Below are 18949 nucleotides of genomic sequence, written 5' to 3' on the forward strand. Positions count from 1 at the left end.
GGTATCTCCTGCTGTCTCAGTATAAATTATGTTTTACATGATGCGTTTTAAGAATTTTATTTTTCATAGCCCAGGGGAGGGTTGGAATAGACCCTCAGAAGAGAGGGATGGGCAGGGATGCTCGTCGTCTGCTAGGGTTGTAAGTTATCTGGCTATAAATTTGGTCTCAATTAGGGTGTTCATACAGGACAGAGCGACAACAATTTTAGTCGTAAAGTCTCGTTTAGTGCAAAAAATAACCTTTAGCTAAGCCCATATGAGTCTCCTTTAGAAGTTTAATTCAATTTTTCTAAATGCACATCTCCATCCCTTCACAAATGTGAGCAGCCCCCCCATCCCAAACTGGGTTTAATGGCAGATGTCTCAGCGGAAATTAAAAAAAAGCTGTAAACTGCCCAGATGAAATATATTATACGTGAAGCGTAAATATTGCTCAGAAGAAATCCGATTTTATAACATGAAGAAATCGGTATGCGACAAGCTGCTTGAGCATTTCCCTTTAACCACCGAATATGAAGACTTCTTTTCGACCATCATCGCCAATTGCGTCTTCAACAGTTTTCTGTGCTATGTAGCCATTGTTTCAAACATTGTTGCCATTCACGCGATAAGAAAAACGTCGTCTTTGCCGAAGCCTTTAAAAACATTGCTCGTGAGTCTTGCTGTTTCTGATGTTGGTGTTGGTTTGCTCGCCCATCCACTTTACAATGGCCTTCTGGTCAAATGGCTACAGCAAAGTAACCCCGGCTGTGTAATCTACAAGCCTTTTCTCGTGATCATGAACTTTATATCTGCGGCTTCGTTTTTTGGTGTAGTAGCCATCAGCCTAGACAGATTCTTGGCTATTCATCTTCATCTCAGATACCAGGAACTTGTGACTCACAAGCGTGTTGTTGCTGTGGTGATCTCATTATGGGTGTTGGCTGCATTGCAATCTCCACTTATTCTCTTCCTTGAATCTGATACTCACCACTTATTTTTGGCTAGTGTTGGGGCGTCTGGCCTCCTTATTACAGCCATGGTGTATATCAAGATGTATTTAGTTTTGCGACGTCACAGAAACGATATTCAAGCCTTTCAAGTTCAGCCTGAGGCGCAGGATGGCAGCGAAATTGTCAATTTTTCGCGCCTTAGGAAATCTGCTCTTGGAACATTTTATGTATATCTCGCTTTTTTGATTTGTTATTTGCCTTGCTCGATCTGTTTGACTGCTTATGTAATATTCGGCCCGATTATGACCTTGAAGAAATTTTTTCTTTATTCATGGACCCTGATGTTCATTAATTCATCTTTGAATCCTGTTATTTACTGCTGGAAGATGAGACACATTCGACGAACAATAATGGATATGCTGAGGAACATGGCTTTTCACAGAAATTAAACAGGGCTGTAATTCATTTTAAACGCCTCTAACTGTTAGGTACTATTGTCAGTCAATAAGAGTTGCATGTAAATTCAGACATTTTATTAAAAGAGTTCGTTGGTTTTGAAGGAACTGCCCCTATTAATTTCAATAATTTTTTGGGAATGATCCTCGATCATTACCCCAATCTCGGTATGTGTAGTGGGGGGAATAAATACCAACTTCAAATCTTGATTTACTTACACGTTTAATCTTGTCCTGCAAATGAGCTTTACAGATACACGAGGCCAAAAACCAAACTGAAAACTGAGACCCAAAAGGCTCCTAACACGACAACTTGGCTATTGTTTGTACAATTATAAACCATGTGACTCTATTGTCACACAGGTCTGTATATATGTCGCTATTAAATGTCACACAAGTCTGAGTTCACTTGCTATATACAGGTGTTGTGAGGGCAACCCGACAGAAATTCTGGTGGTGACCTGGTACTAGGATCCCCTTACGTGATGCTATACTTTTGCTGGCGACAAAGACAAAATGTTCGTCAGTGTATCGTTGTCAATAAAGTTGATTACAAACGTGTCTTTGAATGGATTTTCTTGTGTTACCTTTAAGTGAATTTTTTTGTGTCCTTTATAACATAGTGCTGGGCACTTATCAATGAAACAATTATCGGATTCAGTTTTCGCATGAATAAAAATGTTATTATATCCTCTGTTAAAGGTTATTTCAAATTGTAACAAGCGGTTGGGACAAGCATTAAGCGGTGAAAGCACCTGTAAGGCTTGTTAACCATCAGCAAAATGACGTTGATATAAGTAATTTTAAAACCATTTTCCTTTACTACTTACATATTAGGAATTTAGAAATCACTGATTTTTGTCTCCGAGTGGCAATAAATACACACTCAATATACCGCTTATGGCAGATATGTAGCCATAATAAGGCTATCCTTGATTATGTATGTCAAACCCAAGAACCGTAACTAGAAATTAAGTTAGATGTCGGGGAGTTAGTACATCCGGTATCTTCATCGATTAGCTGCCCGCTCAGTAAAGAACAACAGCAAATAGTCCATCTTGGATTGGCTTCCTTTTACTTTAATAATAATAATAATAATAATAATAATAATAATAATAATAATAATAATAATAATAATAATAATAATAATAATAATAATACAACTTATTATGCAAAAACCGAACCAATTTTAACTCTGATGAAGGTAACAGAGAGTTACCGAAAATTCAGCTTTATACGTTTTTTACCACCTTGTTAACCGATTTTAAGATCAGATACAAACCAAACTTTTATTATGTCAAACACTGATCGCCCTAAAAACAACAGGGAATAATTAGTCGTTTTATTTCGTAGAGTGACGACGAATTTTATGAAACGTGCTCAGAATTTTGCCAATAACAGATATATAATCATAGTTATTATTTGGTTGTCGCCGACTGTCGACAAAGCTTGTTCACGCCAACTTTGCATAATTTTAATGACGAAAAAGTTAAAACATCACGTAGCTAAATCAGTCAGCTGACGACCTCCCAAACAAGACTGAAAAACCGCGATGCTTTTCCAAGTTAAGCAAGTGAACACTGTTCGCTTTGGGTAAAAGTCTTTCGACAAGTGTAGATAGATTATAGTGCTTATGAAAACTCCGAACGAGTTTCCATGCAAGCATGAAGCAAATTTGAGTATTGACACTCTCCTGTATGGAATGCTAGTCCTAGGTGACCTCCAGGGCATTTGTCAGCTTGCCCTCACAATTTGCGGTACCCATCTATACTTCTGGGTGAAGGATAGGCACTGTGAAAGTAGTCACAGTATTGTAAGTATCCCGCTGCAGCCCAAAATCACAATTCACAAAATGAACTCCACCGACGCTCGAACCAGGACAACTCAATCTGACGTCCAACGCGCAAATTAGATAGGCCATAGTGTCTTTAACAATCATTGATAAAACTGTACTTTAATTTACGTTTCTGAGTGAAAAATCATTACCATTCGTAAAAATAAATGAAGGAAAACAGTTCCATCAAAACTACCTACTCTTTTTGTTACATTAAGGTGTTTAGCAGCCCTTAAAAATCATTGTAATAATCAGTTTCTGTGTGTAGCCATGTTTCTCAGTATGTCTTTGATGATGCGTCGAATGCGCCTCATCTTCCAGCAGTAAATAACAGGGTTCAAAGATGAATTGAGGAATATCAAGGTCCATGAATAAAGAAAAAATTTCTTCAAGGTCATAATCGGGCCGAATATTACAAAAGCAGTCAAACAGATCGAGCATGGCAAATAACAAACCAAAAACGCGAGATATACGTAAAATGTTCCGAGAAAAGATTTTCTAAGGCGCGCAAAACTGACAACTTCGCTGCCATCCTGCGCCTCTGGCTGAACTTGAAAGACTTGAATATCGTTTCTGTGACGTCGCAAAACTAAATACATTCTGATATAAACCATTGCTGTAATAAGGAGACCAGACGCTCCAACACTTATCAAAAATAAGTGGTGAGTATCGGACTCAAGGAAGAGGATAAGTGGAGATGCCAATGCAGATAACACCCATACTGAGATCACCACAGCAACAACACGCTTGTGAGCCACAAGTACTTCATATCTGAGATGAAGATGAATAGCCAAGAATCTGTCTAGACTGATGGCCATAATACCGAAGAACGAAGCCGCAGACACAAAGTTCATGATCACGAGAAAAGCTTCGTAAATTACACAGTCGGGATTGTTTTCTTGCAACCATTTGACCAGAAGATAACTGTAAAGTGGATGGGCGAGCAAACCAACACCAACATCAGAGACAGCAAGACTCACGAGCAATGTTTTTAAATTCTTCGGCAGCGACGAAGTTTTCGTTATTGCGTGGATAGCTGCAACGTTTAAAGCGATGGCTGTATAGCAGAGAAAATTGTTAAACACAAAGTTGGTGATGATGGAAGGATAAAAGGCTTCGTACTCGGAGACTGAAGGAAAATGCTGCAATAGTCTTTCACACTGAGATGATTCATCCATAATAACGAGCGACCAACGTTTTTGTAGAACACTCGAATTAAATAGCTTTTTCTTGGTGTTCGGACATCTGGATGACGAGGAAAACGTGACAGAATTTTCCGGGTTGAAAGCTCATACGTGACCTGCATGTATGTATTTTTATATTCTCATTTACTTAATAAACGATTCATTTTATCTATCGCTGCTAATTGGATCGAATTGAAATTCTCCTTTATAAATATTCGGATGAATAAATAAATTGTTCCTCTTTTTCTAACTTAATCGTTATTTAGTAACCGTGCTATTATCAGTAAAAGAAAGCAATCAAATATTCCAAAACAATGTCCTTTCTGTTGTCCTTTATAAATATTTGGTTAAATACAGGAAATATAAAACATAATCACCCGGTATGTCTGCTAAATGTCTAACTAACGTCACAATTTTTTACATATAAACTAGCCATTTGTCTACAAAAACTAAAGTAGGTGTATATAATGTTGTCTTCTTTTCTTGAGTAAAAAAAGACAGAGAAAACACTCGAACGGGGTCTTTGGGCTGCTCGCAGTTGATTCAAATCGTTTCCCCCTTTATTTCGTTTTTTTATTATCCATAATTAATCGCATGTTTGATTCGTACGTAAAATAAACAAAGGGGCTATAAAGACGACTGTGTTCTTTGTTTTTTGGTGGGGAATGGCAATTGATTTTAGATGATTTTTTATTTTTGTGCGATAATGGCTAGATAAAAAGCGATTTTATATATTAGCTAAAATGGTTTTATATACTTGTTAAAACAGTGGCTGTGATATGTCCATTTGTTCTCGGAAGGAATTCCTGGTATATCCTTCTTGACGATTCTTCCGAAACAATGTTTTTGTACGCACCACAACAGTGGCTTTTCGTTGACGCAAGTACTCTCGTTGAGTCGTGTTCAGATCGTCAAGATTCTGCTAAGTCTCACTTTCAGATCAAAAATATCATTTTCGCGGCAAAAAACGGATAAGAATTATCAAGCTGATCTTAATTACGTGGATGGTAACAAATATGACTTCTTTTTGTTTTTTGGTGGGGAATGGCATTTGATTTTAGATGATTTTTTATTTTTGTGCGATAATGGCTAGATAAAAAGCGACTTTATATATTAGCTAAAATGGTTTTATATACTTGTTAAAAAAGTCACTTTTTGTTTTTTGGTGGGGAATGGCATTTGAATCTAGATGATTTCGTTTATTTTTTGTGCGATGATGGCTTGATAAAAAGCAGTTTTATTTTATTTGCTAAAACGGTCTTATATACTTGTTAAAACGGAGGCTGTGATATGTCCATTTGTTCTCGGAGAAATTCCCAGTATATCCTCCCTGACGATTCTTCCGAAACAATGTTTTGTACGCACCGCAACAGTGACTTTTCGTTGACATAAGTAATCTCGTTGAGTCGTGTTCAGATCGCCAAGACTCCGCCAAGTCTTACTTTCAGGTCAAAAATATTATTTTCGTGGAAAAAACGGATAAGAATTATCATGCTGATTTTAATTACGTGGATGTTAACAAATATGATTTAAATAATCCGAAGATTATTTAACAAAAGCCTATAAAAAGTACAGATAATAGTAATAATAGCTTAGTGAGCTCACTAAGAGAATAGTTATCGGTATAGATTGATAAAGAAAAAAACACGCATGTCTGAACTCAGGAAGCCTGTCATTCTCGTCAGGGGCACAGTGACAGACCAGTTAGAGAGTTCATGCATGATTATGAGGACGAACATTGGGTGAAAGCGCGCGCGGGGAGACGTTACATCCATCTTGGTATCCGTTCTGTTCTGTAACGAACTGTTCAACGAAAAACCAACCCAGGGTGAATCTCTCTAACCACGTTTCAAACCGCGGTACCACAGCTGGCCCTACGTGCCTGAGCCGACAGTTATCAATCTTAACCGAAGCTAATCTTATAAAAAATATTTCCAATTAGGAAAAGTCCAGTGTCCGTGACTTGATAAACTTAAAGTTCGTTATTTGCGCTTTAAAATTCTAACGATAAGATTACACAAACGGCAAGTTAAATAGACCTAAAAAATCTTCACAAACAAGTTACATGCAGTTTTAAAAACCTATTTTCTAAAAATAAATTCCTTACACAGCAAAAGTTAAAACTTACCAGCGAAAAGATAAGAGCCAGCCGCTGAACAGCCCTTGCATATGTTGTCGTTTTATTTTGTGGGCTCGCGTCAGCTGCCTGTACGCGCGTGTACCTTTATTTAAAAATCGCATTGTGAGCGCGCGCAGTTTTAAATGCCATAATTTATTTAAGAGAGGGGTTGTTATCGGGCCATGATTACCTCGCCAGATTCACCCACTCCGTTTTGGACAGATGGTAGCAAAATGCCTCTTGGCACAGAGCTCCACTAGGATCCTTGTGCAATGCCCCTCGACTAGTACAGACCGGGTAAAAGAGATTAAAATAATATCCCAGGGGAAAGATCTGACAGAGCTGACCCACAGAGGGCAGAATCTTGGGTTGGACATGGCCCGCCATATGATGAGACTAATGTCTGGGCATATGGTTGTAGACTGTACGCCGCTGCTGTAAGAAGGAGACAAACAACGCCAACACTGGATTGAACTGCCGCGTGAATATCGTGAGAAAACCACGGCATTGAAAGAGCTGCACTAAACACCCATACTGAGATTACCACGACAACCACTCGCTTGTGAGTCACAAGTTCCTGGTATCTGAGATGAAGATGAATAGCCAAGAATCTGTCTACACTGATGGCCATAACACCGAAGAACGAAGCGGCAGAAAAGAAGCCCATGGCTGTTGTAAAAACCATGTAAGTACCACAGTCGGGATTGCTTTGCTGTGACCCCTTGACCAGAAGTGAGATGTAAAATGGTTGGACGAGTTAACCAACACCAACATCAGAAACAGCAAGACTCACGAGCAATGTTTTAAAGGCTTCGGAAGCGACGAAGTTTTCCTTATCGCGTGAATAGCTACAACGTTCAAAACGATAGCCGTGTACGATAAAAAACTGTTGAAGACACAGTTAGTGATGTAGTAAGAGAAGAAGTCTTCGTATTCGGAGAGTAAAGGAAAGTACTGCAGCAAAACGTCACATATCGATTTTTTCATGATATAAGATCTTAACTGGACGGTTTCCGTGCAATATTGTTCACCCGAGCAGGTAACAGTTTCACGAGGATGGGACATCTGGCATGACGTGTATGAAGAAGTTCTATAATTTAAAAAAGGCTGTGGTAGCACAACAATAAACTGTCAAAACTTCTTCTTAACTTTAGAGTAAGCTGATGTTAGTTAATTAGTATCCGCAAGTCTATGAATAATGGGAATGGGTCTGAGTGAAGTCTGTAGTCATACTTTTGGTTAATAATATCGAAAACTTCCTATCGCCTGTGGCGATACTCCATTAAAACGGATCTCCATTACAAAGCTACTGGGTGTACATATGGATCAGCATCTGACCTGGCAGACGCATGTAGACCATGTATTAAGTTCATCGTATGAAATATTGTCAGTACTGCGCAGGCTTAAAAGTCTAGCCCCCTTTCATGTGAGGAAACACCTGGCAGAGAGTTTAGTATTTTCTAAAGTGATCGATTCATGCTCTGTTTTCCACCTCCTTCCAGCATTTCAAATGAAACGCGTCCAAAGGCTACAAAATGCATGCGCTGGAGTTGTCACAGGAAGGTTGGCTGGAGTGGAGGACGTTGTTAAGTGGAACTGGCTTCCAGTGAATAAAACATTGAAATAACTGATATACTGCGAGTACTCCAAAAGATCTGCAAATTTGATATTTTGGGTATCACAGAGACCCATCTTGACTCCTCTATTGCTGATCACGACATTCATATTGATGGCCTTAAAGTTGTTCGCCGCGATAGAACCAAATGTAAAGGCGGAGGATGTTTGCTATACTATGCTGAGCATTTAAAGGTTACTCATCGGAAAGATTTAGCTAATAAAGAACTTGAGGCTATCTGGATTCAGGTGAAACTCCCAACTTACAACACTTTATTCTCAGTGATCTACAGATCGGAGCTCGAATCGCCTAATTTCTTTGCGCACTTTCAAGATACACTTGAAAAAGCCTGGCTGAAAACGGATAACATCTTTTTATTGGGCGATTTTAATTGTAATCTGCTCGATGTAAACGAGGATTCCACTACTGGCCTACCAGATAAGACAAGAAAATTACTACATGTTTTAGACTCATTTTGTATGCAGAATGTTATCAAGGAGCCGACCCGCTGTACACTTACTACAAAGACTTTGATTGACCTAATTGTGACTACAAAGGCAGAAGTAGTGCGTAGGTCTGGTGTTTTGCCTCTTGGAATTTCGGACCATAACCTTGTTTATGCAACTCTTAAAATTACAAGCAAAAGACCCCCGCCAAAGGTTATACGGATTAGAAATTTTAGACAATTCAATGAAAACAACTTTAAAGCTGAAATGGAGCAAACACCTTTCCACGTTGCTACGATATTTGAGGACAATGAGGATGTCCTGTGGGCCTGGGAACTTTTGTTTAAAGGTGTTTGTGATAACCACGCTCCCTACAAGGATGTGAAAGTGAGAAGCCTGTCAGCACCTTGGATCAACAACACAATAAGACTCAAAATGAATCGCAGATTTAAATTATTCAAGAAAGCTGTTGACAGTAAGAACACGGAAGACTGGGACAACTACAAGATTTTAAGAAACGAAATAACTTCTGACATAAGAAAAGCCAAGGCTGCATATTTCCAAGCTAAACTGGATGAAGTGAAGACATCCAGTGCGTACTGGAAACTATTAAATGATGCAACCAAACCCAAAGCTGCAAAGTCCATTGGACCGCTGAAGCGCGAAAACGAAAGCCTGGCGGTAGATGACGAAGAGAAAGCTAACCTAATGAACACTTATTTCTCCTCCATCGGCGAGAAAATGGCTAGATCTGTTGAACCACTCCCTTTGAGACCCATAATAGAGGAGACTGCAGTTCCACGCTTATCCGACATACGTCTATCGTGCAGTATTGTCGAAAAGAAGCTATCGTCGTTGAAACCATCCAAAGCTACTGGCCCGGACGGTATTTCACCAAGGCTACTAAAGTTCGCCGGACCATCCGTCGCCGCGCCACTAACGAACTTATACGTGCGGAGTATGGACCAGGGAGTCTACAATGACTGGAAAATAGCCCGCCTTAACCCAGTATTCAAGAAAGACGAAGAGACCGAAATAGGAAATTATAGGCCTATCTCCCTTTTAAGTGTACCAAGCAAAATCCTGGAATCTTGTGTTGCAGATGCATTAGTTAAACACGTCTTGTTAGATAATCGCCTACTTACCAACAATCAGTGGGCCTACCGTAAGGGATACTCAACTGAACTGCTGTTAGCCCATCTTACAGAGACTTGGCGACGTGCTATTGATTCTAAGAAAGTGGTTGGTGTTGTCTTCATCGATTTTCAGAAGGCATTTGACAGCGTATCACACTCTATTCTTATCCACAAATTGAAGCATTATTTTGGAATTGATGGTAATCTGCTTGATTGGTTGAAGGACTATCTTAGCAACAGAAAACAATTTACCGTCATGAACGGAAAGAAATCAGATTATGCACAAGTTACCCATGGTATACCGCAGGGGTCGGTACTCGGACCTACTTTATTTAATTTGTACACGAGCGACCTACCTGATTCAGTCACCTCAGGTGAGGTTTATATGTACGCGGACGATACATCAATCTATTGTGTGGGCAACACGATTGACCATGTCACCACACTACTTAACGATGCATTGAACGAACTACTTTTATGGTGTAGGGCGAACTCTCTTTTTCCACACCCGAGGAAGTGCGAGGCTATGGTCTTATTTAGAGGAAGATTCATTGGTCCCTTAAAACCACTACGCCTTGGAGACCAAAATATTGACTGGGTGGTCCATTCCAGACTTCTCGGAGTGACTATCGACAACAAGCTCACATGGTCACGCCACATCTTGGAAGTTAAGAAGGCGTTTGTACTAAAATTAAACCTCATCAAAAGAAGTAGATTTCTTCCTAGAAACATGCTTTTAGACCTGTATTTTAAGATCATTTTGCCCGGCGTGACCTATGCACTGCCCATCTGGGGTGGTCACTGTAACAAAGACGGCTTTAAGTCACTTGAATCTTTACATTGTAGAGCCGCACGTATTATTTTTAATTTCCTGCGTGATATGCCCTCTGAGGAAGTTTTAGAAAAGGCGAAATGGGACTCTATCTTTTATAAGTACAAGCTCGGTTTAGCGAAATTAGTATACAAGGTCTACAACGATTTAACGCCACCAGATATGCGCCATATCATTGTAAAAGCGGAAAACAAGCATGGACTAAGGAACGGTTACAAGGTAGTGGTACCGCGCTTTTTCACCAACTTTATGAAAAACTCAATCGCTTACAGGGGATCCGTTATTTGGAATGCCCTGTCACAACGACTACACGGTAAAACTAGTAATTTTAAGTCGTTTTTTAACATAGTAAAAGGCAAGAACATTCTTAAAAATATTAGCTTCGAGGCGTTATCCACGCAGACTGTCAGACTGAACGATGATGTTTTTAAATTTTATTGAATTTTTAAATTGTTATTATAATAGTGAATTTTTTCTATCTTCTCAATATTAGGATGTCTTTTTATATGTCTTTTTAAATTTTTAATTTGTACACGGCCCCACAAGCTTTTAGCTTTAAACTTTTTTACCGTGTTTAAATAAAGTTGTTGTATTGTATTGTATTGTACTTAAGTTAGCTCATAAGTCGCTATATATCAGCCGGTGAGGGTGGTCTGGCTAAGCTGCGTAATGTTTTAACTCTTTGTAATTAAAGATTTTGCATTGTTAGCGTGCGCATGATTTGTCGAAGGTCAGCGACAGCCAAATAATAACTATGATTATATATCTGCCATTTGCAAAAGTTTTAGCGCGTCAAATGTCATTCCTTGTCACTCTGCGACACAAAGCGACATATTATTCCAGTATTTTCGCGGTAGAGGGGGGTTGTTGTTATATCTAGGACAAATTATGGTCTTTTTGTCGCTAGAGGGTACCAAGCATTTCAGTTTGTGTCATTTGGCTGCGCCCACCATCGTAGTTGAATAGCTCATATTTATTCCTTCATACCGAATCTGTTGGCTACTGCTTTCGTAGGTCGTGTCGTGTCCGGCTTATTTTCGGAAACGAAGGAAAAGACGCTATTAAAAGATACATTTAAAATAGCCAGTGATCACAGTTGCAGGTGTGCGGAAAATTAGCATATTAAACAGTCCGTTGTTTTGGCTATCCATTTAGCATATAAATAAATAAATTAAATTCATATGCGGAACGCTCAATGCGCTATCTCTACTATAATTATTTTGTTACACACAGGACAAAATTCCGATTTTTATTGGCGTAGAAAGAGAGCGTTGTTCGCTAATGAGTTTTTTCAGTCGAAAGAAACAACTTCAAAGCAAGTTTTCCCGAAGCACCTACTAAAATTAGCCAAGGACTTAGGAAGAGAGAAAAATGCGCACTAAATAACAAACATTTTGTCTTTTATGAAACAGTCGGTAGCCACAGGTTTCCTCTATATTTATATTCAAGTGCAAGACTGATTACAAATCAGACTACTCCCGCCTCGCCGTCTTCCGCTTTTGCTATCACTGATCTAATGGCAGACCAATTTGGGCTCCACTCAGTGCTGTTCCCATTGATCACATCTGTAACAAAATTATCAAAAGCTATTATTTCTTAGCGCACCCTCAATTTTCCGCCATCTTCCAGGTATCTCCTGCTGTCTCAGTATAAATTATGTTTTACATGATGCGTTTTAAGAATTTTATTTTTCATAGCCCAGGGGAGGGTTGGGATAGACCCTCAGAAGAGAGGGATGGGCAGGGATGCTCGTCGTCTGCTAGGGTTGTAAGTTATCTGGCTATAAATTTGGTCTCAATTAGGGTGTTCATACAGGACAGAGCGACAACAATTTTAGTCGTAAAGTCTCGTTTAGTGCAAAAAATAACCTTTAGCTAAGCCCATATGAGTCTCCTTTAGAAGTTTAATTCAATTTTTCTAAATGCACATCTCCATCCCTTCACAAATGTGAGCAGCCCCCCCATCCCAAACTGGGTTTAATGGCAGATGTCTCAGCGGAAATTAAAAAAAAAGCTGTAAACTGCCCAGATGAAATATATTATACGTGAAGCGTAAATATTGCTCAGAAGAAATCCGATTTTATAACATGAAGAAATCGGTATGCGACAAGCTGCTTGAGCATTTCCCTTTAACCACCGAATATGAAGACTTCTTTTCGACCATCATCGCCAATTGCGTCTTCAACAGTTTTCTGTGCTATGTAGCCATTGTTTCAAACATTGTTGCCATTCACGCGATAAGAAAAACGTCGTCTTTGCCGAAGCCTTTAAAAACATTGCTCGTGAGTCTTGCTGTTTCTGATGTTGGTGTTGGTTTGCTCGCCCATCCACTTTACAATGGCCTTCTGGTCAAATGGCTACAGCAAAGTAACCCCGGCTGTGTAATCTACAAGCCTTTTCTCGTGATCATGAACTTTATATCTGCGGCTTCGTTTTTTGGTGTAGTAGCCATCAGCCTAGACAGATTCTTGGCTATTCATCTTCATCTCAGATACCAGGAACTTGTGACTCACAAGCGTGTTGTTGCTGTGGTGATCTCATTATGGGTGTTGGCTGCATTGCAATCTCCACTTATTCTCTTCCTTGAATCTGATACTCACCACTTATTTTTGGCTAGTGTTGGGGCGTCTGGCCTCCTTATTACAGCCATGGTGTATATCAAGATGTATTTAGTTTTGCGACGTCACAGAAACGATATTCAAGCCTTTCAAGTTCAGCCTGAGGCGCAGGATGGCAGCGAAATTGTCAATTTTTCGCGCCTTAGGAAATCTGCTCTTGGAACATTTTATGTATATCTCGCTTTTTTGATTTGTTATTTGCCTTGCTCGATCTGTTTGACTGCTTATGTAATATTCGGCCCGATTATGACCTTGAAGAAATTTTTTCTTTATTCATGGACCCTGATGTTCATTAATTCATCTTTGAATCCTGTTATTTACTGCTGGAAGATGAGACACATTCGACGAACAATAATGGATATGCTGAGGAACATGGCTTTTCACAGAAATTAAACAGGGCTGTAATTCATTTTAAACGCCTCTAACTGTTAGGTACTATTGTCAGTCAATAAGAGTTGCATGTAAATTCAGACATTTTATTAAAAGAGTTCGTTGGTTTTGAAGGAACTGCCCCTATTAATTTCAATAATTTTTTGGGAATGATCCTCGATCATTACCCCAATCTCGGTATGTGTAGTGGGGGGAATAAATACCAACTTCAAATCTTGATTTACTTACACGTTTAATCTTGTCCTGCAAATGAGCTTTACAGATACACGAGGCCAAAAACCAAACTGAAAACTGAGACCCAAAAGGCTCCTAACACGACAACTTGGCTATTGTTTGTACAATTATAAACCATGTGACTCTATTGTCACACAGGTCTGTATATATGTCGCTATTAAATGTCACACAAGTCTGAGTTCACTTGCTATATACAGGTGTTGTGAGGGCAACCCGACAGAAATTCTGGTGGTGACCTGGTACTAGGATCCCCTTACGTGATGCTATACTTTTGCTGGCGACAAAGACAAAATGTTCGTCAGTGTATCGTTGTCAATAAAGTTGGTTACAAACGTGTCTTTGAATGGATTTTCTTGTGTTACCTTTAAGTGAATTTTTTTGTGTCCTTTATAACATAGTGCTGGGCACTTATCAATGAAACAATTATCGGATTCAGTTTTCGCATGAATAAAAATGTTATTATATCCTCTGTTAAAGGTTATTTCAAATTGTAACAAGCGGTTGGGACAAGCATTAAGCGGTGAAAGCACCTGTAAGGCTTGTTAACCATCAGCAAAATGACGTTGATATAAGTAATTTTAAAACCATTTTCCTTTACTACTTACATATTAGGAATTTAGAAATCACTGATTTTTGTCTCCGAGTGGCAATAAATACACACTCAATATACCGCTTATGGCAGATATATAGCCATAATAAGGCTATCCTTGATTATGTATGTCAACCCCAAGAACCGTAACTAGAAATTAAGTTAGATGTCGGGGAGTTAGTACATCCGGTATCTTCATCGATCAGCTGCCCGCTCAGTAAAGAACAACAGCAAATAGTCCATCTTGGATTGGCTTCCTTTTATTTTGTATACTTTTGCAAAAGAAGAGGGAACTCAAAATAACAAACAAGTTGGAACTCAAAATAACAAACAAGAGGGAACTCAAAAAATCACCAACAAGAGGGAACTCAAAATAACCAACAGGAGGGAACTCAAAATCAAAAACAATAGGGAACTCGAAACAGCCCAAAAGAGGGAACTCAAAATCACCAGCAAGAGGAAAATCACCATAATAACCATCACGAGGGAACTAATTAAAAAAATAACCAAAAGAATTGAACTCAAAATCACGAACAACGAGGGAACTCAAAATCAGGAAATCAAGCTCCATCGAGAGGGAATTCTAACAAAAGGGAACCTAAAATACCGTATTTATTCGATTAAGCGCCCAACCTCGAATAAGCACCCACCTCGAATAAGCGCCCACCCTGTAAGTAGGAAAAGTTAATAAGTGCCCAGCCTCGAATAAGCGCCCACCCCCACCCCTCTAAAAAACTGAAGTGCACAACAGGAGTATTGATTATATTTGAAATTGAGATTGAATTTAGCTTAGTACTACCAAGAGACTTTCCCGAAGACCAAGTTTTCTTAGTATTTTACGGAAACTTTCAATGAACAGTTAAAATTCAGCTTTGGTATATCTTCGCGTTTTGTTATTTTATGTTGTTTTCTTGCAAAATAAACATACTACTTGCTAAAAATGGTGAAAATGTAATAAGCGCTCAGCCTCGAATAAGCGCCCACTCTAAAGGTCCAAAAATTTCATAAGCGCCCAGGGCGCTTAATCGAATAAATACGGTAACCAACAAGAGGGAAAACATAATCACCATCAAGATGAAACTCTCAATACCGATGAAGAGGGAACTCAAAATCACCAAGAAAATGAAGGTAAAAGACTTATAAGGGAACTTTTATATGTCTTAAAGATTATTTTATTCTCATGTACATACTCAATATACTTAAAACAAAGCTCTTTTGAAAACACCTCCATCAGAATTTGAAAGCAACATTCCCTTGCTAATGTTCTCCTCCTCCGAATTTTCCCTCTAATCAAAAGGACTGTGTCACGATAAGTTTTTTTTAGTTTTTTCTAATTTTTTTTTGGTGTTAACTATCCTAGAACTGTGAGGGTACACTAACCGATCAACGAAATGCCCTTAAAACATAAAATGAAGGCATAAATTCAATCACCAAGAAGTATACATAAACCATGCTTAATGGTTTTTATGCGATTTTCCAAGTAACACTGTCAAATTTGAAAGTTGGCCGGAATTGTTCAAGTTTTAGGCCACTTTTTTCTTACCTGTCTGCACCCACACCACCTTTTAATAATTATTATGACTAGTACACTACGATCTAGCAAAGCCAGTCCACTACTAGTGGATTTCCAACTAATACCTTTACCTTTATTGGATTTTCAGTACTACTAAATCTCGGTGTCGCCTTCAAGTTACATCGCAGACCACTGTCTATAGTGATATAGTGATAAGTATAGTGCATATAGTATTAGGTCATCATCGCCAATTTCTGTGCAAGACCTGTTCCTCCGTACGGTCATAATAGTACGATGTATATCTCGTTTTCCAATAAAAAATAACACGGTTTAAAAGATGAATCAAGAAACACAAGGGTCCATAAATATAGCAAATTGTTCCTTAAAGCTATATTTAATTAATTAAGCACACTTCTCTTTACACAGGGGAAATAATCCAAAATTTTGTCAAATGTAAGATAATGCGCAGTTGGATGTTTTTCATATTATCCGGAATATGAAATGTTTGACGTCACCGAGTCTAATTGGTTATCTTTTTTTTTTCACGAATATGAATACTGAGGAAATATGCGACAACTGATCAAAACAAATTAAAGAAGCTGAAATTGTTGAGATCAGTTCCAGGGCTGGGACATCTACAGCAGTATTATCTGGCTACGTTAGAAATCGTAGGTCTTGCGGGTAATGCAGTCTTGTCAAAAAGACCATGATTTATTTGAGATAAAAACAACAATAGGGAATAATAAGTCGTTTTATTTCGTAGAGTGGCAACGAATTTTATGAAACGTGATCAGAATTTTGCCAATAACAGATATATAATCATATTTATTATTTGGCTGTCGCTCACTGTCGACAAAGCATATACACGCCAACTTTGCATAATCTTTAATGACGAAAAAGTTAAAACATCACGTAGCAAAGTAAGCCAGCTGACGACCGCCTAAACAAGACTGAAAAACCGCGATGCCGGTTTTTCCAAGTTAAGCAAGTGAACACGTACTGTTCGCTTTGGGTAAAAGTCTTTCGACAAGTGTAGATAGATTATAGTGCTTATGAAAACTCCGAACGAGTTTCCATGCAAGCATGAAGCAAATTTGAGTATTGACACTCTCCGGTATGGAATGCTAGTCCTAGGTGACCTCCAGGGCATTTGTCAGCTTGCCCTCACAATTCGCGGTACCCATCTATACTTCTGGGTGAAGGATAGGCACTGTGAAAGTAGTCACAGTATTGTAAGTATCCCGCTGCAGCCCAAAATCACAATTCACAAAATGAACTCCACCGACGCTCGAACCAGGACCACTCAATCTGATGTCCAACGCGCAAATTAGATAGGCCATAGTGTCTTTATCAATTTGATAAAACTGTACTTTAATTTACGTTACTGAGTTAAAAATCATTACCATTCGTAAAAATAAATGAAGGAAAACAGTTCCATCAAAACTACCAACTCTTTTTGTTACATTAAGGTGCATAGCAGCCCTTAAAAATCATTGTAATAATCAGTTTCTGTGTGTAGCCATGTTTCTCAGTATGTCTTTGATGGTGCGTCGAATGTGCCTTATCTTCCAACAGTAAATAACAGGGTTCAAAGATGAATTGAGGAATATCAAGGTCCATGAATAAAGAAAAAATTTCTTCAAGGTGATAATCGGGCCGTATATTACAAAAGCAGTCAAACAGATCGAGCATGGCAAATAACAAACCATAAACGCGAGATATACGTAAAATGTTCCGAGGGAAGATTTTCTAAGGCGCGCAAAATTGACAACTTCGCTGCCATCCTGGCCCTCTGGCTGAACTTGAAAAGCTTGAATATCGTTTCTGTGACGTCGCAAAACTGAATACATGCTGATATAAACCATTGCTGTAATAAGGAGACCAGAAGCTCCAACACTAGTCAAAAATAAGTGGTGAGTATCGGACTCAAGGAAGAGGATAAGTGGAGATGCCAATGCAGATAACACCCATACTGAGATCACCACAGCAACAACACGCTTGTGAGTCACAAGTTCTTGGTATCTGAGATGAAGATGAATAGCCAAGAATCTGTCTAGGCTGATGGCCATAACACCAAAGAAAGAAGCCGCAGAAACAAAGTTCATGATCACGAGAAAAGCCTTGAAGATCACGCACTCGGGATTGTTTTGCTGTAACCATTTGACCAGAAGATAACTGTAAAGTGGATGGGCAAGTAAACCAACACCAACATCAGAAACAGCAAGACTCACGAGCAAGGTTTTTAAATTCTTCGGCAGCGACGAAGTTTTCGTTATTGCGTGGATAGCTACAATGTTCCAAGCGATGGCTGTGTAGCAGAGAAAATTGTTAAACACACAATTCGCGATGATGGAAGGATAAAAGGTTTCCCATTCGGTGACTGAAGGAAAATGCTGCAATAGTCTTTCACACAGAGATGATTCATCCATGATAACGAGTGACCAAAGTTTTGTAGTACAGTTGAATCCCGATAACTCGAACCCTCAATAACTCGAACCTCCCGCTAACTCGAACCTTTTTCTATTCCCCTTCAGGTCATTTTCTTACTAATTTTGCCCTCGATAACTCGAACTCCCGATAACTCGAACCTACTTCAATTTCCCTTGAAGGTTCGAGTTACCGGGATTCAACTGTATACTGAAAATTAAAATAGCTTTTCCTGGTGTTCTGACATCTGGATGACGAGGAAAACGTGACAATATTTTCCGGGTTGAAAGCTCATACGTGCCCTGCATGTATGTAGTTTTCATATTCATTTACTTAATAAACGATTCATTTTATCTACCGCTGCTAATTGGATCGAATTGGAATTCTTCTTTATAAATATTCGGTTGAATAAATAAATAACTTACCATTCTTTTTCCTTAATCGTTTCTAAGTAACGTGCCATTATCAGAACGCAATCAAATATTCCAAGACAATGTCCTTTCTGTTGTCCTTTATAAATATTTGGTTAAATACAGGAAATATGAAACGATAATCACCCGGTATGTCTACTAAATGTCTAACCAACGTCACAATTGTTTACATATAAACTAGCCATTTGTCTACAA

The 18949-nt window shown here is 38.8% G+C and overlaps 4 protein-coding genes across 4 annotated transcripts in view; 2 read left to right on the forward strand and 2 right to left on the reverse strand.

Annotated features, from left to right (window-relative positions):
• Positions 1–224: 224 nt before the first annotated feature.
• On the forward strand, positions 225–1870 carry LOC144649431 (melanocyte-stimulating hormone receptor-like). Its single transcript, XM_078508923.1, has one exon. It carries the CDS (start codon positions 458–460, stop codon positions 1379–1381), a length of 924 nt encoding a protein of 307 aa, XP_078365049.1. The 5' UTR covers positions 225–457; the 3' UTR covers positions 1382–1870.
• A 1602-nt stretch (positions 1871–3472) lies between these two features.
• Positions 3473–4527, reverse strand: LOC144651952 (melanocortin receptor 5-like). Its single transcript, XM_078512315.1, has one exon. The coding sequence runs from the start codon at positions 4397–4399 to the stop codon at positions 3473–3475; it is 927 nt and encodes a 308-aa protein (XP_078368441.1). The 5' UTR covers positions 4400–4527.
• An 8065-nt stretch (positions 4528–12592) lies between these two features.
• LOC144649441 (melanocyte-stimulating hormone receptor-like) lies at positions 12593–14052 on the forward strand. The gene has a single exon (XM_078508934.1). The coding sequence runs from the start codon at positions 12640–12642 to the stop codon at positions 13561–13563; it is 924 nt and encodes a 307-aa protein (XP_078365060.1). The 5' UTR covers positions 12593–12639; the 3' UTR covers positions 13564–14052.
• Positions 14053–16134: 2082 nt separating this feature from the next.
• The window catches only part of LOC144643339 (melanocortin receptor 5-like), a 213471-nt gene continuing 210656 nt past the window's right edge, over positions 16135–18949 (reverse strand). The window contains exon 2 of the mRNA XM_078502555.1: positions 16135–18393. Coding sequence (XP_078358681.1) covers positions 17399–18325 — 927 coding nt within the window. The 5' untranslated portion in view covers positions 18326–18393 and the 3' untranslated portion in view covers positions 16135–17398. The remainder of the gene's footprint in view (positions 18394–18949) is intronic.

The sequence above is a fragment of the Oculina patagonica genome, chromosome 1 (genome assembly GCF_052425735.1).
Source record: "Oculina patagonica isolate OP01 chromosome 1, crgOcupat, whole genome shotgun sequence".
In the NCBI taxonomy this organism is placed as follows: domain Eukaryota; kingdom Metazoa; phylum Cnidaria; class Anthozoa; order Scleractinia; family Oculinidae; genus Oculina; species Oculina patagonica.

Bases quoted from the DNA above. Each gene is read 5' to 3' on its own strand.
- LOC144649441 (XM_078508934.1), top strand. From the start codon at position 12,640: ATGAAGAAATCGGTATGCGACAAGCTGCTTGAGCATTTCCCTTTAACC.
- LOC144651952 (XM_078512315.1), bottom strand. From the start codon at position 4,399: ATGGATGAATCATCTCAGTGTGAAAGACTATTGCAGCATTTTCCTTCA.
- LOC144649431 (XM_078508923.1), top strand. From the start codon at position 458: ATGAAGAAATCGGTATGCGACAAGCTGCTTGAGCATTTCCCTTTAACC.